The following is a 24,089-nucleotide window of genomic DNA, read 5'->3' as shown; positions in this document are numbered from 1 at the left end:
CTAAATACCCAAAGACATGTATTAAATTTAAACCAGAGAGTATGCTGATCCAGAAATGACATTTCCCATGAAGTCTGGGAAAGTTCCAAGACCAGAGATCCAGTCTGTCTCGAATAAAAAAGGAACTCTTTTGGCTTTTGATTGAATCTTTTCCTTCCACTACTCAGTAAACAGATCTGCTTCAACTCAATCATGCTTCAAGTAAGGATTTGAGATTCATTCTTTGGAATGGATTGGAAAACACTGAAAACAAACATTATTCTTTCAAAACACTAAGCCCATAATTCACTCTCGATTTTCATTCTTGCCCACCAGATTAAAAGTTTCTGGGGGAGAGGGGGAAGAAGACAAGGAAAGGAGAAGGGGAAGAAAAACTGATTCATTTAAGGATTTAAATTATTTAATCTTTTTTTTATTACTTGACCTACTGTTAAGACAATCTATAACAAAAAGAATAGAGTATATTAGCACACACAGTATAATTAGACTAGTAACCAGGAAACGATACAAAATGGTCCTTTGGCCATCTATACTTTCTAGAGCAGTAGATCTCTTAAATTCACTTACCACGCCCAGAAATAATGACTTCCAAAGCCCTGAATATCAACTAAGACAAATTATGCCAATTATGATTTCTCACATATACTCAGATTGCACAAAGAGAAAGCTTTAAATGTGATAATTTTTAAATTGAGACTTAAAATCCCTTAGATTAAAAACTACAAAAGGGAGTAAACAGCAAGCCAAATGACTTAAGAGCAAAACTCATTTAGAAAGTGTTATATGTATCTAAATATACATGAACGTGATTATATACATATATGAAAACTGTGCAAATTTGTGGCATTCTAAATAATTCATTTAAGTACAGTTTTGGCATTTAAACAAAGATCAAATCAAGCTTTAAGCTAATAAGAACGTAACTTTTATTTTTAATTTTTTAAATAGAAAAAGGTAGCTAAACACAAAATACAGATCAGTAAACCCTCATTTAATATAGATTATTTTGAAAAATAAAAAAATTTGTAATAAGGTGGCTATCTCACACTAAAGTGTAAATAAAACCTCTTTCCCAGATCTAAACTCCAAACTTAGTAACAACCTAAAAACTGTTCAAATCTATGACACAAATCTACCGTGACCAATTTAAATTACCTGGGAAAGGGTAGGAGAGGGGATTAATAATCAGAGCCAGTTGCACACAGATGGAAAAATGCTTGCAGTCACTCCCAAACAGAACCCTACATTATATATAAATCACAATGAAAATAAAAGTGCCTAACGTTACAGAACTGTGAAATTTCGTTTAAAAAAAAAAAAAATCAACCATAATACAAATAAACTGCTGGGTATCATTGGTGCACATGGAATAATGTAACATAGAAGGATAAGGCTGGAAAATACTGAAAAACAATTAAGACTCAAAACACAAGTTTACTTTAAAAAAAACAAAAAAGTTTGCCAGAGAAAATAAATGCTAAACAGAAAAGCAGACCTTTTCAGCAGGACAGCCTTTTAGACCACCGAAACAGCACAGACATGCCCGACCCCACCCCCACCCCACCCCCAATTCTAGTTGACGTAAAAAGAAGGGAAAAAGGTGAAACCAAAGTAAACACTTCTTCCCAAATCTCATGTCCCAAGGAAGTTAGTGGGACAGAGTCCCCAACACTGAGCTTTGTCCCCCTGGTATCTCTCCTTCACCAACATCGCCTCCACTCTTCTACTGGGGACGTCCGTTCCATCTATCCTGTCTACTCCCAGCAAACCCAACCTCCTGCAGGCAGCGTTGGAGCACAGGAGAGAATCCCGGAGCCAAGTGAAGGACGTCGTACATTTAGCCAAAAGCTCTAAGTGAACTACCAAGAGTGTAGACCTCAAATTCTAATTCCCAATTCAGCATCTGGTGATCAGTATTTGGCACTAGCTGGATAAATAAAGGTCTAATCAGAACCTCTGAGCTGAGGCAGATGTAGTTAAATCAGAACTCAGCATTTGCAGTCTATGATTTGGTTTCAAACTCCAAAGGCGGGTACAGGTAGCCACACCCACACGTTTCAGAATTGGAGGAAACACTACTAAACAAGATACAAACAAAACCAGGCGGATGAGCTTGAAAAAATTCTGGTTAAGAGGGAAGAAAAAAAAAAAAACAAAACTCAAAAGATCATTATCCATCCAAGAACTAGCAAAAATGGGCATTTTTCCACCCTTAAACTAGTTTAAACACAGGCAGATGTCTTTCTACTATACTAAGATTTTTCTAGATCTGTTTTTCCTAATCCTCAGAGCTTAATGAGAAATCATTTATTCTATAAAGAAACACAGCATATACGGCCACAGTCTAAAATATGCTTATGGTAACTGGAAAATTATGTCACTTAAAAAAACAAATCTTGCACTGTTACACCGTTACTCTACGGAAATTCACGTGGTGCAGGGCTGCGCCCTCACCAGGAAGCAGGGCACGCACTGCCTAGGCTGAACACTAACACTGCACAGAGAGAAGCAGTAACAGCAAAGTCTCCACAGAACTCTTTCTATTTATTTAACTGTGTATGAGCATTCGGTCAATGCTCCAAATTAAAAACGGTGCAATGAAAGCGACTTTTAATATAAACAGACGAGAAGCTGCGGTACCAGCGGCCACGTGGCGCTGCGAACAGGAAGAGAAAGCAGTCTGCAGGGGTGAAGCCCGGACGGCGGGGAGGAGAAAAGGGAGGCACAGGAGGCAGATCTCAGACGGACAGCGACACAAAACTGTTGTACTGCTGGATGTTCCGTTTGAGGATATCTGAGCACGGGCCGAGAACGCGTTCGAACCTGGGCCGGTCCAGCTTCACGCACTTCAGAGGGCCACGAGCCACCACCGTGGCGGCGCGAGGGCGGTTCATCAGGAGTGCGATTTCACCTAGGGAGGGGGGGACACACGAGGCGGGGTGAGCATCGATGGGAAACGCATGCACGGGGGTGCACTTCTGACAGCAATGAGAAAACAAGATTTATTTGTCTTAATAACTCAGTAACTTAAGACAGGCCACACGTGCATTTAAAAAAAAAAACAAAACTGAGAGAAGACAACCAGTAACTTGATTATTAACAGGGTAAAGGCAGGCGCTCCAAAATCTCACACTCTCTGAGAGCCAAAAAGACTACAATTAAAAAATAAACTTAGGGAGAAAGACAAAATTAAGAACAACTATGCTATCTCACTGAAAGGCGCCTTAAGCTACGTATTTATTTCAAGGAAATCCACATACCAAAATAATCAGAAGGCCCCAGTCTTCCCACTTCAACAAACTCTTCGTTTTCTGACCGACGCTGGAGCACAGCAGCCGAGCCCTGTCACAGAATCACCGAACGGCAAAACAAATACTTTCAAATCCACGGTGACATTTTAAACATCCAACACAATTTGGACTACTTTGTTTAAAAAAAAAAAAAAAAAAAAGGATTTAGCAGTGATTTCAATCCTCCCGCCCATATAAAAGATGACTGAGAAGAGCCACAGCATGAGCGTCAAGCCCCATCTACCCAGCAGCCCCCACTGGGAGGGTCTCCTCATCGCACTGAGGAACCTAGAGGGCTCACACTCAAGTGAGCAAACTGCAGCCAGAGGGCCAGACCCAAGCTCACTGTCGGTTTTTATAAATAAAACATTACAGGAACAACACACCCATTCACTTATACACTGTCTATGTCGCTTTTGCACTATGGCAAGAGCTGAGTCTTTGCAACAGAAACCCTATGGTTCACAAAAGCCTCGATGACTTACCAACTGGCCCTTCAGAGAAAGAGTCCCTCGACTCCTGAATTATCCAATTAGCATCTACTGAGCCACTTTCATAGAAAATCTGCTCTTTGGCTCTGCTTGGCAGGCAAGAGTATGTTCTACATTTCCATGAATTGTGAAGATATAAACCATAGTAACAGTGTTATGCTGAGCAAAATAAGTCAATCAGAGAAAGACATGTATCATATGACCTCACTGATATGAAGAATTCTTAATCTCAGGAAACAAACTGAGGGTTGCTGGCGTGGGGGGTGGGAGGGATGGGGTGGCTGGGTGATAGACATTGGGGAGGGTATGTGCTATGGTGAGCGCTGTGAATTGTGTAAGACTGTTGAATCACAGACCTGTACCTCTGAAACAAATAATACATTATATGTTTAAAAAAAAAAAAAAGATTATGGAAAACTTTTAGTTTCAGAAACTAAAATTTGGCAAATATAAAAACAAACAAACATAGTAATGGCTAGAATTTAGTACTCGCTTTTAATCCTTGTTTGCCAAATAGTCCAGACATGATTTTAACAAGGATGGTACAGAACCATTAAGTTATGCTAAATGACTGAGTTTCATTCGGCTTGCGTAAGGACTGAGTAGGCCAGAATTTGGCTATTACTTCATGAATAGCCCTTCCAGAATTCTGACTCAAACTCATTTAAAATGTGCTGGCCTGGGCACCTGGGTAGCTCAGTCGTTAAGCGTCTGCCTTCGGCTCAGGTCATGATCCCAGGGTCCTGGGATGGAGCCCTACATTGGGCTCCCTGCTCAGCAGGGAGTCTGCTTCTCCCTCTCCCTCCGCCCCTCCCCCCTGCTCATTCTCTCTCTCACTCTCTCAAAAAAATAAATAAAATCTTTTAAAAAATTAAAAAATAAATAAAATGTGGTGACCTGGCAGAAAACCAAATGGCACCATTTCAAAGTGAAAGATAATTTTCAAATAAAACTGTCAGGTATTCTTAAAAAAAATCAAACTATAAATCAGAGTTAGGCCCTTTTTTCTCTCTTATGCTATACAATTTTTTTTTTAATAGCATCAAACACAGTTGCCTTTACCTCTAAAATAATGAAGAACTCATCCCCTGGCTCTCCCTGCACCACAATCTTCTGCCCATCTTCAAACTGAACGGGTTCCAATGCATCAGCTACCGTGAGACGTTCCCACTTGTCCAGAGATTCTGAAAGGCAAGAATCAAAAGAATTTCTCTACATTAACTATCAATGCTAAAAATGTCAAAACAAAACTATAAAGAGAATCAAATAGCCATGCCCATTCAATATTCTAATGTTACAGATTAAACACGGCACCTCTCTTCAATTACCTCAAGTCTCAGCAAGATCTTCCTATTATTTACAGATAACCCTTAGATCCTTACTTCAGTAGTCCAGTGGCCATGTTAATTATCAACTGCACTCAATGGTAAAGGAGTAAAAAAATGTAATCATTAAGTCTTCCTAATGAACACCATCAATGCAAATCAAACTTACAAGACCCAAAACTCATAGTGTTACCAACCGTACTATTCCAAAGGTTCATAGAAATAACTTATCTATTTAAATCCTAAGTTGAATTTATTTACGAAACCAACAAGGAGAACTAGACAATATTAGTTCCCAAAGGCCAAACTAAAACCCAAGTCACTAAGTAAATGTAATCCTTCCAGAGAAAGGAAAAATAAGGGAAAAAGTCCATTAGCTCTAACAATGGCAGAAGACTATTACTTAAGAATCACCACACCCTTCCTCCCAGGGAAGAACAGGTTGTAACAATATTGTAAGGCCACAAAACAAAATACACACGACTATCTCAAGTTAACCTGCTTTACTCTAAACTTTACCAAACTTCTAGCACTTTTTCAAAGAAAGCCAGAAAATGACACCTAATCTTTCTACAGAGAAAAGGCATTTTTGGCAACACTCACTGTCCTGAACCAATAAACTCACCAACAGAGCAACAGAGACAGACATCACAGGGGGATGACTACCAATGTCCACTGTCAAAGGAGGACACTTTCAGCCTTTCTGTTTCCCCCAGAGGAATGAGGAGCGCATAGTTCCAGGAAGCTTTTCTCAGGTCCACCATTTCTAGTTAAGAGGTCTGTCACATACTAGCAAATTAAATATACTGTAAAATTACTTCTAACTTAGTCAAATTTCAACTTTGTATCCCACGTGTTTTTAATTACTATTAGCAAAAAAAAAAAAAGCGAGTTAATAACCAGAGCAGTTTTTATGAAATGCAACAGGTTTTCCTTAACTATCACCAACACTTCAATTTAATGATTCTCTGTGCAATCTTCCAAAACTCACCTAAAATAGAGACTTTACTAAGAAACTCCTCATACATCTTCCGCTTTCTCAGAGTGCTTCCCTATAAATGAAAAAAATAAAAGTCATCTCAAAAATGTGTAATTATCACATAATGCTGTGGAATAAAAATACTAAGTGTTAAGTAAACAAAAAAAAGTCAACACTTGCTGCTGCTTCTTGATACATGATTATTTTTCTTCAGGTCGGTGACGGTAAACCCTCTGTTCAGCTAAATAAAAAGCTGTGTAACTCATTCTTAAAAGTAACACCAAGCTGGGGGACCTGGGTGTCTCACTTAAGAGTCCGACTCCTGATTTTGGTTCAGGTCATGATGTTGGGGTTGTGAGAACGAGCCCCAGGTCAGGCTCTGTGTGCTGGGCATGCAGCCTGCTTGGGATTCTCTCTCTGCTTCTCCCTTCCCCTTCCCACCCCTCCTCAAAAAAAAACAAAGTATAACACCAGGCATAGGGCAAAGAAGGTGCCTAATACCACCAATTAGTGAAATGCTATATAAATACTCAGTTCTCAAAAAAAAAACAAAAAACAGCCAAGTTACATGTGTGACTATAGCTGAATATACTTCCAGCCCAGGGTTCTTCCCCACAACCCCAATTCTCCACAGAAGGAAGGAAATAAAGCTGCTACCACTTCTAGACCTCCCACCAAAAACAGTGCCATTAGCCCCAAACCTAACCAAGCTGTCTTATCTGTAAGGTTTGTTAAATATATCTGAGGGAAGGCGAGAGGGAAACACAGTCCTCTATAATACCCTTACACGCACATATATACTTATCTATACATACACATCCCCCAGATACAGAAAATATTCAAAGTACATCCAACTGCATATTGTCAAATAGCCAGACAGGCGCTGTACAAATTTATGGAAATCATTCAAGATGACTAATGCCATTAGCTGGCACTTAAACATCTAAAGCTACTCTATAAATCTGTCACAAAGTTCTCAAAAAGTCTCACTGTATCAGCAGAACGTTCCAATGGTTTTATTATTTTGTTTATTCCTTCAGTGAAAGGGGACATTTGCACTACTTAACCCACTTGCAGTTTAGAGAAGTGGATTACTTCTGAATGGCTTTAAGTCACTTAGTGCACTTACGAGTAGCATCTATCAAGCCACCTCAAGTGTAAAGATAAAGTAAGTGAAGATCAGCAAACGGACAGACTTCCGAACATGAGCTAACCATTACACACACACCACATTTGTCTCCCACGCCTTCTCTGGCCGGATGTTTGTTCTACAAGATCTGGTGACACTACTCAAACATCAGTCACACAGACTGAAATCCTAAATCGCACTCCCAAAGCCATGCCGTCTCACCATGAGGATTCTTCTATAGCTGTCTCGGTCAATGCCCCACAGTTTCACGTTCGTCTTTGCCTTGACAGTCGCTGCCCTGGGTGTCCCATAGATCAAAGCAAGCTCCCCAAAGCTCCCTCCTTCCCCAACACTGGTTGCCCATTCACTGTTGACGTAGACCTAAAACACAAATGACAAAGAATCAGTTTTTTCCACATACACAACATACAACTATTAAAAACTCCCCAACCTTTCTAAGGGGGCAGAATCCTGAATTTTGTTTCAAAAAATAGAGTATGTTTTTACAAAGCAGAGCAAAACAGTTGCTGTCTGACAGTGAGTTAAAAAAACCCAGTGTCTGTGATTTACCCGATTTAATTACAAGAAAAATGTTCCCATAGGGATGATCAGGGCAAGAAGGTAAACAGCATTAACAACCATGTACATTCACAGAGTGTCGTGTCATGTACTATGCTAAGCATCTCCCCTGCAGAAGACACTGAACTGTCTAATAATCCTGGGGCAGCAATGCTGTTATTATCCGCATTTCACTTGTAAACAAGACTCACAGAATCAAGAAAGCTACATCAAGTCTCAGAGCTAATGACCACGTAGGACTGAGCCTCTCCCTTCCATCTGTCTTACCACACAGCACACACACACACGCCTCAACCGTGACTCCAGCAAGATTTAAACCAAGGGGCGCCTGGGTGGCTGTTGGTTAAACATCTGACTCTTGATTTCTGGTCAGGTCACAACCTCAGGGTTGTGAGACAGAGCTCCGCATCAGGCTCCACACTGGGCATGGAGTCTGCTTAAGATTCTCTCTCTCCCTCTGCCCCTCCTCCTCCTGCCACTCTCAAGCACGCATGCACGCTCTCTCTCAAAAAAAAAAAAAAAAAAATTTTAATGTCTAGCTAAAGAAATTGTCTTCAGTAGTTTAAAGTTTCTCTGTGTCATTAAAATATTTAGCAAAAGATGTTGATAGAATTTGACATACAAGGGTTATATAAGCCCTTCAAAAACTCTTTAACAGTAATAAATATCAACACATTAACTTCTACGATTACCAATATATTTTTGCTATCATTAAATCTTACATCCATCTCTCCTTGATCAATCACATAGAAGTTATCCCCTTCATCACCTAAAAGAGAGTAAAAATGTTAGATGTACAACAGAAATTAAAGAAACATATATCAGAACTACCAAATTAATGTAAAATAGTAAATAAATTTATTTTATACATTAAAATACATGTTTTTATAAATTAACACAACCTTTCAGGGAAAAAAAGTCCAGCAATATATTTTTAAAGCCATAAAACTGATCAATTTTTTTAGTCATCTCATAGTGAAGAGTATCTCTGGGGGAAAAAAAAAGCTACATGTGTACAAAGATATTAACTGCTACATCATTTGTAACAACAAAACAAGAAACAACTCAAAGAGTAAGTAACAAAATAATCAGACTGTCACTAACCTGGAAAATACATGGATTGTGGAGACCCATAATGAAAATATTCAAGAATAAATTTTACAAGGTGGCGGGGGGGGGGGGACCCATATAAGGTTAGATCCGTGTCTATATACAGGGCAAAAAGGTTAAGAATCAGGAGAAGGCACAGAACCTTACAAACAGATGGGCTGTATGATTAAGAATGCAAATGCTTTGCTACTTCCTACTTTATTTTACTTTGTAAGTGTTTAATAATCAATATAAGGGATATATGAAATACATATGGTTCTGAAATCCCACACAACAAACAAAATTAAAATGTAAGAATATTTTTTAAGAGTTACTATAAACAAAACTGTATCAGATACTAGAAAAGTAGTAGTCCTTTAGGGAAAGTGTACCTTTTAGCTCAAAGGATTTTAACTTAAGAAAGAAACAGGATCACTTAGGTTGATCATACAACTTTTACCATTTTGCTGATGTGGTGTATGATGTTGATTGACTTGTGAATTTTGAACCATCCTTGCATCCCCAGAATAAATCCCACCTGATTGTGGTGAATGATCTTTTTAATGGATTGTTGAATGCTAATATTTTGTTTAGGATTTCTGCATCTATGTTCTGAGACTGGCCTGTAGTTCTCTTTTTTTGTGGTGTCTTTGTCTGGTTTTGGTATCAGGATAATGCTGGCCTTATAGCATATATTTGGAAGCTTTTCTTCCTCTTCTATTTTTTGGAATAGTTTGAGGAGGTATGAACTTCACAGGGAATATACCTCAATATAGTAAAGGCCATATACGAAAACCCACAGCTAAGCTAACATATTCAATGGTGAAAAACTGAGAGCTTTCCCTCTAAGGTCAGGAACAAGACAAGGATGTCCACTCTCACCACTTTTATTCAACATAGTACCGGAAGTCCTAGCCACAGCAATCAGACAAGAAAAAGAAATGAGACATCCATATTGGTAAAGAAGTTTAAACTGTCACTATTTGCAGATGACACAATATTATACATAGAAAATCTTTAAGATTCCAACAAAAAACTATTAGAAGTAATAAATGAATTCAGTAAAGTGGCAGGATACAAAATAAAAGCCAGAAATAAATAGCATTTCTATACACTAATAACAAAGCAGGAAGAGAAATTTAAAAAACACTATTTACAATTGCACCAATAAAGAATAAAATACAAGGAATAAATCAAAGAGGTGATAGATCTGTACTCCAAAACTATAAAACACTAATGAACGAAATTGAAGATGACAAAAACAAATGGAAAGATATTTCATGTTCACAGACTGAAAGAGTTAATGTTGTTAAACCGTCCCTACTACCCAAGGCAATCTATAGCCTCAATACAATGCCTATCAAAATACCAACAGTATTTTTCACAAAACTAGAACAAATAATACTAAAATTTGTATGGAACCACAGAAGACCCCAAATAACCAAAGCAATCCTAAGAAAGAATAACAAAGCTGGAGGTATCACAATACCAGATAGATTCTAAGATATACTACAAAGCTGAAGTGATCCAAACGGTACGGTACAGAAAATGGATTCTTCTGTTCTATCAATGGAACACAAGAGAGAACCCAGAAAAAAACCTGCAAGTATATGGTCAATTAACCTATGACAAAAGAAGCAAGAATATATACTGAGGAAAAGACAGGTTCTTCAACAAATGGTGCTGGGAAAACAGGACATCTACATGGAAAAGAATGAAACTGGACCACTTTCTTACACCATACACAAATATAAACACAAAACGGATTAAAGACCTAAATGTGAGACCTGAAACCATAAAAATCCTGTAAAAGAACAAGGCAGTAATTTCTCTAACACTGGCTATAGCAAAATTTTTCTAGATATGTCTCCTAAAGCAGGGGACTACATCAAAATAAAAAGTTTCTGCACAGCAAAGGAAGCCATTAACAAAAAAACAATCTACTGAATAGGAGAAGATATGTGCAAATCATATATCCAATAAAGGGTTAATATCTGAAATATATTAAGAACTTACACAACTCAACACCAAAAAAAACATAATCTGATTAAAAAATGGGGCAGGGGATCGGAATAGACATTTTTCCAAAGATATATACATGACCAACAGGCACATGAAAAGATGTTCAACATCACTAATCATCAGGGAAATACAAATCGAAACCACAGTGAGATATCACCTAACACCAGTTATAATAGCTAAAATCAAAATGACAAGAAACACAAAGTGCTGGCGAGGATGCAGAGAGAAAGGAATCCTCATCGCACTGTTGGTGGGAACGTGAACTGCCACAGCCACTGTGGAAAAACGTATGTAAGTTTCTCAAAAAATTAAAAATAGAACTACCATATGATCCAATGATCCCACTATCAGGTATTAACCAGAAAAAAATGAAAACACTAATTTGAAAAGACATATGCACCCCTATGTTTACTGTAGCACTGTTTACGATAGCCAAGATATGGAAGTAACCAAAGTGGCCATCAACAGATGAATGGATGAGGAAAACTTGGTGTACATACACAGTGGAACATTACACAGCCATAAAAAGGACGAGATGGTGCCACATGAAACAACATGGATGGACCCAAAAGGTATTATGCTAAGTGAACTAAGTCAGACTGTGAGAAAGACAAATACCATATGATTCCACTCATAAGTGGAACCTAAAAAAAAAGAAAAGCAAAACCACACACACACAAATGAATAAACAATCGAAAAGCAGAATCAGACCTATAAATACAGAGAACAAACTGATGGTTGCCAGAAGGGAAAGGAGGTGGGGAGTTGGGCAAAATGAGTGAAGGGGAGTGGGAGGTACAGGCTTCTAGTTACAGAATGAATGAATCATAGGAATAAAAGACACAGCATAAGGAATACAACCAACAATACTGTAACAGCGATAAAGGAACAGATGATACTACAAATATGGTGAACATAGATAATGTATAAATTTGTCAAACCACTAAGTTGCACACCTGAAACTAATATAACATTGTTTGTCAACTATACTCAAAGAAATAGGAAAATCCAATCATATTATAACAGAAGAAAATGGTAGACTGGAAGAGGAAAACAAACTTCAATAGAGAAATCCTACATTCCCACAGTACTACAGAACCCAGAGGCAGCAGCCTTTACCTTGCTGAATAACAGTCTCTCCAGCAATAAAGGAAACCGGAAACATGGCATCAAAAATATCACTGCAAGAGACAGAAGGCCTTGAGTTACATCTCATGTGCGTCTTCTATAGATTTCAAACATTAACTTTAGACTTAAAGCTCCCAGATTTTCAGCCTGGACTGTCCACAGGTGAACAATTATTAAGAGTCTTAAAACTTGCAACAATGATGAAACTAGTTTGGGGCCACAACTGTAGTGAAATAACAGTGTAACAAAGAACCTGTACCTACCTTCTCTCATTATCGTCAAGATGTGAAAAGAGCACGTTCTTTTCAATGGCTTTGGCCAAAGCAGCCATAGTCTTATAATCTTTTGGTATAACCTAGAAAAGAATAGAAGGTCCAATAACAAGTCCATAAACGAAAAGCAGATCATGTTTGAACATGCATTTCAATTAAATGTCTAGATAGATTACGGTATTTAAACAAGACTGCTTTGTGTTAAGTATTTAACACAACACACTTGTAATATCTTTGATATACAAAGTACTCAATAAATATTGGCTAATTAATCCCCTTGCCTACAACCAAGCCTGTATTTAAAGGCTGGTATTTGGTTTCCAGTCAACAACTAAAGAAACAAACCATCAACACCTTAACTAAGGTCATTATTCTGAGGCAAAACTAAGCATTTTATGATAGTCATTTTTTAAACTGTGATTATGTACTACTAACTTCACAAGCCTCTTGCCAGGACAATTCTCTTCCCCCTTTGGTCTAATAGCATAACTCAAAATGGCAGGCTAACTCTAAGGAAGAGTCAAAAGGATGAAGCTTATAGGATAAAAGGTTAAAAGTCACAACATGAATTCTAGGATGTCAAAAAACAAACCATGATTCAAAAGAAAAAAAGAGTACTGCCTGCTTCTTCTACTGCAACACAACATGGAAAGGAAACCCCCTCCAAATACAGTCACTATTTTACAATCACTGTTAGTTACTTCCTCTGATGGCATCTTATTACAGAAAACCTGTTTCTCCAGTACCCAAGACCTGTACAGGATGAAGTACAATCCATCCTGTCAGTGTTTTACTCTGCAAAATGGTACATGCACTCATCCACAGAGGCCGGCCGACTACCACGTGGGTCCTGAACACACTGCCCCAATGCATAGGTGACAAGACTACCTTTCTAACATATGATGCAGCATCTTCCTCCGTGTAGACTTCAGCACTGATAGCACCTCGTCGCCTCCGGCCCTTAACCACTGGGTTGGGGGGAGGAGGAGAGATTTCATCCTCCCTCGAATCTGCACGGGAACTTGCTTTCTGCAGATTCTGAATCTGTTTTGCCTCCTCCTGAAAAAAATTATCATTTTATAAAATGAGATCCTTCAGGATATAAATTTGGTATGCTCATATCCCAGTGAGAACCAATCTCCATCACTTCAAAACTCTTCCTCTATTACCAATGTGAAAGGGGGAAATGCCAATTCCAAATGCAAAAAAAAGGAGTCAAGTTTGAAAAGAAATACTCTGAAAAGACTATAATGTTTCCTCAGACAATAACAGATACTATACTTATTAATGAGCAAAAGCCATTAATACAGACACAACCCACAAATGAAAAATTAGATACTTGTTATGGTAATACATTGACAACAATGCTTTGTAATGCACACAACAGTAATAAAACTGCAAAACAAAATCCTGGGGTTTTTGTATGCTACTAGAGATAGCATGAAGACCCCCCCCCCCACACACACACACACATCAAAAGAATGTTACCTAGAAATAATCACACAGGTACAGCAAAGCAATACACAAATGTCTAGGTTACCGTATTATTTCATTAATTCAGTAAGTATCTCTAGATCTGCCATGTCAAGTCTATGCTAGGAAAAGACAGTGTCAAAACTAACAGGAAAGGGTCCTAAGCCTGAGGAATTCATATTCTAGCTGGAGTCTCAGACAGAAACAAATAACAAAATGATGTGATGGTAACCAAGAATTTAAATAAGATCAGATCTAACGGGGCACTTGGGTGGCTCAGTCGTTAAGCATCTGCCTTCGGCTCAGGTCATGATCCCAGGGTCCTGGGATCGAGCCCCGCATCGGGCTCCCTGCTCCATGGGGAGCCTGCTTCTCCCTCTCCCACTCCCCCTGCTTGTGTTCCCTCTCTCGCTGTGTCTCTCTCTGTCAAATAAATAAAATCTTAAGATCAGATCTAAAAATACTTCTCCCAGCAGAGCTAGAAGCCTTCTTTATTATCAGGGTTTACGCCAAAATTAAAACCAAGAAAGTTTACTTGTTTGTAAAAACTCATTAAACCAATTCATATAAAAACTGAAATAAACTCTTTAACATTCTTATTTTTCAGATCCAGGGCTTAGAGAGAAATTCCTCTTAGCTCTGCAGTGAAGAATGAGTTATTATGCCTGATATAAATAAGAATGTGTTCTCTACAACACTCATATTCGTTTGACTCATTCCCCAGTATTTTTCTAAACCATCTTTCAAATTCTAAATGAACTCATTAGGATTCACTGATAATTTCAGAAAATTTTTTGATAAAAAAGAAATTTTAAATTTCTTTCTAATTAAAAGAAGGGGTGCTTGGGTGCTCAGTCAGGTTAAGCCTCAGACTCTTGGTATTGGCTCTGGTCATGATCTCCAGGTTGTGAGGTTGAGCCCCTCATGTGGGCTCCCTGCTCAGCCACAAGTTTGGTTCCCTCTGCCCCTCCCCTGGTTTGTGCGCTCTCTCTCTCTCTAATAGTCTTTAAAAAAAAAACTTAATAAAAAAAGAAATTAAAGAGATACCTACTTTTTCTCCTGCATGGTACTTAGCCCTGCTAGCCCTGCTTTTGGCATTAAGACAAATAAAAGAACTTATAAATGCAGCAACAAAGTCTAGGAGGATAACCATTAAGGTATTAACGATGTTAATTTCTATTAGTAGAATCATGCCTGATTTTTTTTCTTTTCTGGAGGGAAGGTCTGGATTTATTTTTCTCATTTCTCCGGATTTTCTAATTTTCAAATTAAGAAAAAGAAACCACAACAAAAAAATATAATAAAAACAATTCTAATATAATTTGTCTACTTAATTACAAATGCATTTACTTTTTTTTAAAAGATATTTTATTTATTTATTTGATAGAGATGGCGTGCCCAAAAGTGGGGGGGGGGGAGGGGGCGGGGGAGGAGGCAGAGGGAGAGGGAGAAGCAGGCTCTCCACTAATGAGGAAGCCCAATGCGGGACTCAATCCCAGGACCCTGGGATCATGACCTGAGCCGAAGGCACTTAACCAACTGAGCCACCCAGGCACCAGGCACCCCTGCATTTACTTCTTGACCAAATAATCCAGTAATTCTACTTCTGGAAATTTATTCCAAGATATGCATATATGGGATCTAACATACAAAACTTTGTGATATATACAAAATTATTCATTGTATCATTGTTTATAATAGTAAAACAATGGAAACAAAATGATCCTCAGTGGAGTGATTAAATAAATTAAGAGTCTATCCATACAATGGAATGCCATGCACCTGTTGGAAAATAAGAAGCTCTTTTATAATTGAATCTGTAGGTAAACGCCTTTATATTATCTATGGAAAACTGGCTGCATTCAAGGAAGACAATGGAGTGGGAGACTTTTTAAAATATTTTATACATTATTACTTAATAATGTATAATTTTTACATATATAAAATGCCTTATATATTATATGCTATGTTAACCACATATTTACATAGGAAATGCAGTATATTTCATATATTTCATTATATTTTATTGTCATACCCTTTTGTACCTGTAAAATTATGAACCATGTGCAAATATGTAACCAATATTTTAAAAATACATTTTTCAGAAAACTTACTTTATTTTCCTTCTGGTAATTCCAATAACCAGTAAGGTTTTCCTATTTCATACTAACACAGAACTATAAAACTCAAGTCTCCCCAAATTTAGTTTAAGACCATAAGTAAAACACATTCCACCCCCCAAAATCAGTCATTGGCATTTCGTAAAAATTTCATGAAAAATTACACAAATAACATCTGATTTGGAACTACATCTAAATGAGTTTTTAAGATAATTTTCAAGTACTAAAAGCATGTTGATTTGTAACAGTTTCATGGATTCTCTTTAAACAGCAATCAAATATAACCTAATCTTGACCACTCAGAGCCATTAACAGAGATCACATTCTAGTACAGATTATGATACATTTTTATATCCTTTTTCTTGTTGTCATTCTGCTGTCAGTCTCTTCCCTCTTCAGTTGTCCCATTTATTAAAACAAAAGCAAAAAAAACCCAAACAAACCCTCCTGGTCTACTTACTGGCTACCAGCACTCCTTCAGTTCTGGAATTCTAAGTTCACACCGCCCTGGCCAATCACTTACCATGTTCTCAACAATCACCTGTTCCCTCCCTGCCCTTGCCATTCCACTCGTCCCTGTAGGTGAAATAAACTTCCAACCAAATGGACTTGAGGCTTGGCCATAGGACTTGCCTTGGCCATGGAATGTAAGCGGACATGCCATACTGTGTCCACTCTTATGGTCTGCCCCCCAAGCTTCTGGTCCTTCCCTGCCTTGACAACAGCGTGCTCTATATAGTGACTGCTCCTTCCACTCAGCCCCGGAACAAGACCTGTGGAGTCAAGAAGGCAGGATGGGCTGAGCCCAGAAGAGCTGCACATGATAGAGAAATAAGGTCTTTTGTAGTGAGCCACTGAAATTGTGGGGGTTGTATGTGGAGTAAGCCACTGAAATTGTGGGGGTTGTATGTGGAGTAAGCCACTGAAATTGGGGGGGTTGTATGCTGCCACAACAAAATCTAACTAGTACATTGCAAGACCACAGCCACATTACTTCATTTCTTAGTTTTACCTGCTACCTCTTACAACGGTGATAATCACCTACCTCACACATTTGAAATAATGAGTATGTGTGTATGCAAAGTGCTTCAGACAGTATCCAGCACACAGGAGACAATGGACACAGCTATTAAAATTCCTCCACCAGACAGGCAAGGTACTAATAAATATATGCAGAAATGAGGACTTAAATTCCAGGAGACAGTCTGAAGCAAAATGCAGACGCTTTCAATGGACCAACTATGACTTTTTTGGCACATTTCTTATTGAGTAGCTGAGGGTACCCGAAACATGACCCATGGTTAACACAGGAAAGGAGATGACAAGAACGTGATTGTATCTTTTCAGACATATAAACCTAACACCTAACGTACAGAACAATGATCCACTGAAAAGCTGAAAATTTGGTTGCTTGAAAGCCCAGATATCTATAGTCAACCCTAGCTAAAGGAATGTATGCAAGTGAATCAAGACCCTTGAGTTACAGGAAAGAGTAGGTTAAGCTATGACTTTTGTTAAGAGGTAGAGAAGCCAAACAAAACACATTAAATCTAAAAATCCCACGTGCAAAAAAAACTATGTGAATAATGATTTCTTGCTTTCCCTGTTGGTTAGTGCTTAAACAGTGCTACAGTAAGCCCAGGCTTTGAAACTAGCACCACACATTCAACACTCCCTATAAAAAGACACACACTTAATGTCTCATCCACTTCATTCCCTCATCTGATGGTTTCTATTGATGTCCGAAGCGAAGAGGGATCACCTTACAGTGACCCATTTCAGAACCAGATCTCCAGGAACGCACTTTATTTCAAAACAAGGAAGGCCCATGGCAGCCTGGCTCTACAGGATTTCACAAACTATTTGCAAATTGCTTAAAAAGGAGAAAACCAGACTTTCTACCCCAATTCTAAGACAGCAAGGCTACTTTCATGGGAGGTGGAGAGTTGTTTTTTGTTGTTGTTAATTATTTTAATCATAGTACTAAACACCAATTTTAACAGCTTTTCAAGAAAACAGTAGGAAATGTCTGATCATTGTGCTAACCAAACATTTTTTGAATCCTAGTATAAACAGATTCTTTTAGTAATAAAGTATGCTACTTAAAAGATTTTCCAAACAAATGGGATGTATTACAAATATTTCTATTATGTAACTAGATAATTAATGATCATATAACCAAGAAATGCCTCCCAATTGGCTCATAATCATTATGAACCACATCAAACTTCAATACACATAAGAAAACCTGTAAATTCATCTCGTTGATTTACAAAAACAAATCAAAGTACTCAAAACATTTAATGTTCCAGACTTTCTCATTCATCATTTCTTAAGGGAAGTGAAATTGAAGCATTGTCCTTGACTATCTTTTTGCTTAGAAAAGCATACACCATATGCTTAGGTCACAGTAACATACACACAATGAGGATGAACAAAAGAATAAAAACTAATGAATTAATTTTTTTTCAAGAGGAAACACATCCTGACTGAAACTGTAAATAAAGTAAAATTCTGACAACCATCAATCTGAGTTAGTATCTCCGCTTTATAGTGAACTCATCTGAGATATATTAGTATCTGTACTAATATGGACATCTCTAATTCAGAACTTCTGATAGATCACTCAGAAGCTAGACTCAAATGCTTCACTACATTGGTTTTAAAAGGTGAGATAAGGTTTATCAAGTTTACTTGTTTTGTTGAGGAAGACGAAAGAATTAACTGCTTTCAAGTACTTAAGGATTTCTCTTGTCATACAACTGCTACTTCTGATCAGCCGTATCTAATTAGTTAATCATTTTTATGGATTAAAAGTTACAAGGAACTATGTGTAGAAGCCCTCTGTTACCCAACTAAACTTAGCATATGAGTTTGTTTTCTGATAAATTCTCCTGATGACAAAGTTAAAAATTACTATAAATGCCTTCACTGCATTTCTTTTTTGAAATTCTGTTTTAGATTTCCTATTCGGTCAGAATTCCTTTTCTTCCAAATGGTACAAATTAGCGACATTCTACAGCATTACACTTAACAATGGTCAGGGTCATCTCCTCCCCACATTTATCTTTACCTTCTCCAGCCTCTCGAAGTATTCCCTGAGGAATGCCATGGGTCTCTCGGGTCGAGCAGTGCACAACTGCACAATAGAATCCTTGAGCAGCGCCTGAATGTTGTGCTTCTGGACATAGAGCTCGCATTCCCGGAGGCTGCGCTCCTCCTCACTGGTGGCAGTGCTGCCAGACGCCATGGTTGTCTACGAGGAAAAAACCACACGTATGCTTCTGGAAACTATAAAGAGCAAATGCCAATTTGGCCTTTGACTTAATAAATTCATCAGGCAACTGATTCACAAGGTTTTTTTTTTTTCCTAGGTAGATTTTTTTTTTTTTCAGACAGGGAAGTGGGGGCTCAGAAATAAAATATGTAGGAAAATAGCATTCTCCCAAAGAAGTGTTTCATTTAGGTTCTGCACCAGCAACAGTAAAAGGCAAGAACCTGACCTCCTGGGAGGAAGTATGAGCCACTATCCCCTGCAGAGGCGAACTGCTGAGGAGTCAGGCCCTTACGGGAATTTCATTCAGTTCTCCCCCTGCAAAATAAATCATGATGACGTGGGAAGTGTGTAAATGGTAAACAGGACCGAGAATTACAAGGGCACACAAGTTGGCTCTAAGTGAAAGCAAGTAAGCACAATGAAGAACATCTGACATTCCCTATACGTAACTCCTATCCTGGGGGAGTGACCTACTGTCACCCAGCAAACCACTGGAGCAAAGGATCTGATCAGCCAACTACTAGCGTAATCAAAAAATTTAAAAACACAAAAGGAACCCCAAATGACTTTTAAAAGCAGCCTTTTGTTCCAGACTCTTCTATAAAATTCCAGCCCTAAATAACAGCACACCAACACACTGGTAAGAGAAAAAAAATCCTTAACAGAAAAAAATAAATAAATGAAAACAAAACAAACAAAAAAACCTTACCAAGTAAATCATAAAAGATTTGGACAGGTAAATGTCAAAACATTTCTTCAGCTGGATAGAAAAATGCTAAAACAGGTTAAATTTTAAACTTACATGAAGATTCAATAGATAAACTGCATTTAATCAATTTTAGAGGATTCAAACTACCTTGATGTAAAGTAAAATAAGTAGAAATATAATAGTGAGCAGCTGACTTTACCTCGGAATTAAAAGCTTAATAATTTAACAAGTCATAAATTATTTTCCTTCCAACTTCTAATTATTAAAAGCAATTAAGATTAGAAAATAAAAGTGAGGTGCTCTCCCCTCCCCAACTGAATTCAATACAAATCAATCTTTTCCAAAGATAATGCACTCAAAATCAGAGATGGAATTGTAAATTTGAAAGAAAAAAGAAATACCAGAGTCAAAAGCCAAAGTGCTACACTGTTACTCATTCTGTTTTGACAACTTCCATGATAAAGGTCAATAACAGACTAACAGACCATGAGAAAGTTTGTAGCTCCCTGACAAGCACATAAATTAAAATCCACAGAAAAAGAATCATGCTACTTCAGAAATATACAATCCAAAAAAAAAAAAAGTTCATTTACTTTGGATTTATAACAGCCACTTTTCCAGGTCAGACAATCATATGAACTGATAATCCACTTCAGTATAATTTTCTGCATTTCAAAAAATACCAAAGGCCACCAAGAACAATGATAAATCAGATCTTTTATGTTTCAAAATATTCAGACATATTTCGGGAATACCAGTACATGTATTCAACTGATCAGAGAAATCATTCAAAGATCAGGTCTTCAGCTGGTAGAAATGAGAGAACTGTGTCTAAGAAGTGAAACTGGCTCTTTGTTTGAAACAAAATAATGCATGAAAAAGAACACACTGCTGTTTTTAAGGCAGCACATGAACAAAAATGCCCCAAGATTAACGCGGTCATCATGTGAACCCCTTAATCCAAACTTAACATGTTGTCTTAGTATTTTTAATCGAATATACCTAGATTAACTCCGTACTTGTTCTTAAAACTAAAGAGCCCAACAATTTAGCTTCTACCCCCACCCAAAAAATTATTTAACTACTTTGAAACTTCCACTGCATTGTATACTCATAAGGAAACACTCAGATTTTTTTCTTTTGTAAATTCAGTTGTGATAAAAAAAAATTCAGTTTCAAAGGGATGACACGCGAGGAAATACTTAACACACTTTTGAGAAACGCGCTGATTCAGACCGCAGCCCCTCAGACCAGCCAGGAACACCTCCTTCGGGTGATCCCGAGCAAGTGTTCTCTTTTCTCTCCTGTTAGAAAGACCGATCTCTTGAGAATCAAAGTAGTTGTCTGGTATCACACCAGCACTGCGCTGCAGGGGTTAATAGGTACCACGTACTTATTTTCAAGAGGAAGGACAAGAGAGTGCCCTTCACTTCACTCATGCCACAGTCACGGCTACAAAATGAAGAAGGGAGGCCTATCCTCCCTCCATCCTACTCTAGTCGGAAGGCCACAATGGTGGCGAAAAGACGGAGGAAGGGGGGGCGGGGATCGGGAAAGGGGAGGTGAAAAGGGACAAAAAAATTTAGAAGCCAGGCTAAAATCATGGGGGTGGGGGTGGAATCCCACGAAGGAGAGGGAAAGCCACTGCTGGAGATGACAAGGAAATACTAGAAAGAAAAACGACGACAACTGCCGAGTCTCAAGATCAGCCAGAAATGCTGGGGAAAACGATGGCGGATTCCAGTAAAATCCAACTGATGTCCTTCAGGAAATGGGGGAGGGCGAGCGAAAAGGCCGCGGCGCGCGGGTGCGGAGGCGGCAGGGGCGCGATGGCCGCGGAGGGCCGGGGACCCGGGCGCCGCGGAGCGCGCACGGCCAGGGCGGCCGGTGAGCCCGGCACGGGAGCAGCCCCGGCGGCCTGGGGGCCTCGGAGCCGCAGACTCTGGGCCGGGGGCGCGGCCCGGGGCGTGAGGCCTGCGGGGAGGCGCCCGCCGGGGCCGGGGAGGGGCAGGGGGTGCGGCCGTCCCCCAGCAGGTCGCTCCCCGTGACGCCATCTTGGATCGGTCCAGCGCCCTCAAACGGGCGGCGGGGCGGCGAAGCCGGGCGCGTCGGGGCTCCCCACCGACCCCACTCACCTAGGGACGGGCGGCGGCGGACACGGAGCGGCGGGGGCGAGGCTGCGGCTAGCTGAGCTCTCCCGGCGCTTCCCTCCCAGCCCGGCTCTACTCTGCGATAGCGGCTCAGCGGCGGCTCCACCGGAAACGTCCCGGCCGCAACCAATCAGCGCTCGGCTGCTGACGTCAATGCGCCTCGCTCTGGCCAGAGCCGTCGCCTTGGCAACCTTAAAGGCACTGCGGCCCGGGTTCCCCTTCCGCCCCTCCCTGAAGACCCTCGCCCCTCCCTGAAGACCCTCGCCCCTCCACGCCCTAGAATCGCTCTTCCGCTCTTCTTTCCATCTAACCTCGTCCCTTATTTGCAGGCCTTTCCTCTCGCCCGCCTTCTCTCCTTTCCCCACTCTCTCCAGCCCGGCGCTCCCCTCCTTCCGTTCACCTGCCCCCCTTACCTGTTCCTCCCTGGACGCCGCAGGTCCCCTTTATTCTTCCTTCTGCTCTTCGCCCCTTCTCGGTGCGGCTTTCAGGAGCTCCCCTCTCTCCTCGGTCCCTCGCCTCCACTCCTCACTCAGCCCCACTCTCACTCCGGCCTCGCTCGCCGCCTCTGCCTTTTCTCCCTCCCTTTTCAACCCCCAACCCCCTAGCCGGGCCGACCCACGTGGGGCGTCTCGGATGACAGGTGGGCGACTCCGCCCCGCGGCCCCTGCAGGGGGAGGACGCGGGGCCGGGGCGGGGAGATTCCTGCCGTTTCCAGGCCCCGGAGGACGCGGCGGCCCCGGCGGATCTGCCGCAGCTGCGCCGCGGGCCGAGGGCGGGCGAGTGCCCAGGATGCGCACTCCCGGCAGTGCATCCTGTGTCCGGCCTTCTCCTCGCCGGTCTCCGGGCTCAGGCCCGCCATCCGGTCCAGGAAGTCCGAGCTCTGCCGAGTGTCTGCTTGGCTGATCGGGCTGCTCTCCGCTCCGGAGGTGCTGTGGTCAATGGAGGCCACGCCATCGCTGTGGGCCCGAGACACTGAAAAGGACTCGTCAGGGTGCTTCTAGAACCTGAACTGCCCCCCCCCCATCATGACGCCTGACCTGGCATGGTGACAAGTACAAAGGGTGCAGATAGGCGCACCCCCTCTGTGACCACACGAGAAATCTCAACTGCCTGCAAAAACCACTCATCAAGGATGATTCGGATTCGAGGGGGGAGAAGCCATTTTTTCCCATCGGGGTATCTGTCCGTAGAGGAAGAAAGGGGGAGCAGGAGACAGTTTTAGACAAAAAGTCGCTAAATGAATAAAGAAGGCCCTTGGAGAACACGTATCCTTGTGAGGGGTACCTGTTGTATTCACAAGATACATAGCTCTAGCACTGTATGTGAAAATACAGTGGATTTAACACCTAACACAAAAAATATATACAAGTATCTCAATAATTTTTATACGGATTCCAGGTTGAAATGGTAATCTTTTGGATATATTGGGTTTAAATATTATTAAAATTAATTTCATCTTTTTTACTTTTTATTTATTTTTGTGTTTGGTGTGTGTGTTATGTTTTTTATCTTTTAAATATAGCTATTAGAAAAATGTTCATTACATATATGGCATATGTTGCATTTCTGTGGGACAGCACTGCCTTAGGTGGCCATCTGCTCCCCTAAATCCACCAGGCTGATAAGGGTCCTGCTCATCAGTATATGTCTGTTACTCAGTTATGGTTACTCCTGCTTTCAGAAAGTCGGAAGCAGAATAGGCACCATCAGAAAGGGCTGATCAGGCCTATAGGAGGGAAATGCAGAAGGAAAGTGTCTCCTCCCCCCCACTGCCCCCACTTGGTGATCACTGGCGTTTTGCCAGGGATGGGTGGAACAAGGGATTAAAGACAGAGCTTCAGTCATATAGGATTTCACCGTTGTCAGTACAAAGAAGGGCTAATAAACTGAACCCTGAGCTGGCAGGGAGGAGAGGGAATTCGATAGCATTGAGCAGGCCCAGTCATGTTATGAGAAGAAAACCCTGCAGGCAGATAAATCTGAGTTTGGTTGCAGGCTCTGCCATCTCTGGCAATTGACTTAATCTCCCTGAGCCTCAGTTTCCCCAGTCTTAAAA

General features: G+C 40.3%; 1 protein-coding gene across 3 annotated transcripts; it reads right to left on the bottom strand.

The window, feature by feature from the left end:
- Positions 1-382: 382 nt before the first annotated feature.
- PRKAR1A (protein kinase cAMP-dependent type I regulatory subunit alpha) lies at positions 383-22,661 on the bottom strand. 3 transcript variants are annotated; one of them, XM_036075589.2, is made up of 11 exons: positions 22,447-22,661; positions 18,971-19,153; positions 13,193-13,363; positions 12,296-12,387; positions 12,024-12,085; positions 8,516-8,562; positions 7,437-7,595; positions 6,098-6,158; positions 4,844-4,965; positions 3,261-3,342; positions 383-2,911 (listed from the first exon to the last, which is right to left on the bottom strand). In XM_036075589.2, exons 2-11 carry the CDS (start codon positions 19,145-19,147, stop codon positions 2,739-2,741), a joined length of 1,146 nt encoding a protein of 381 aa, XP_035931482.1. In that variant the 5' UTR covers positions 19,148-19,153; positions 22,447-22,661; the 3' UTR covers positions 383-2,738. The 3 variants fall into 3 exon arrangements, with proteins under 3 accessions (XP_035931482.1, XP_035931481.1, XP_035931484.1); XM_036075588.2 differs by lacking the exon at positions 22,447-22,661 and adding an exon at positions 22,019-22,176; XM_036075591.2 differs by lacking the exon at positions 22,447-22,661 and adding an exon at positions 21,095-21,797.
- Between the last annotated feature and the right edge of the window lie 1,428 nt (positions 22,662-24,089).

The sequence above is a fragment of the Halichoerus grypus genome, chromosome 2, assembly GCF_964656455.1.
Source record: "Halichoerus grypus chromosome 2, mHalGry1.hap1.1, whole genome shotgun sequence".
Taxonomy (NCBI): domain Eukaryota; kingdom Metazoa; phylum Chordata; class Mammalia; order Carnivora; family Phocidae; genus Halichoerus; species Halichoerus grypus.
The sequence above is the reverse complement of the archived record's forward strand: the minus strand, read 5'-3'. Positions and strand labels throughout refer to the sequence as shown.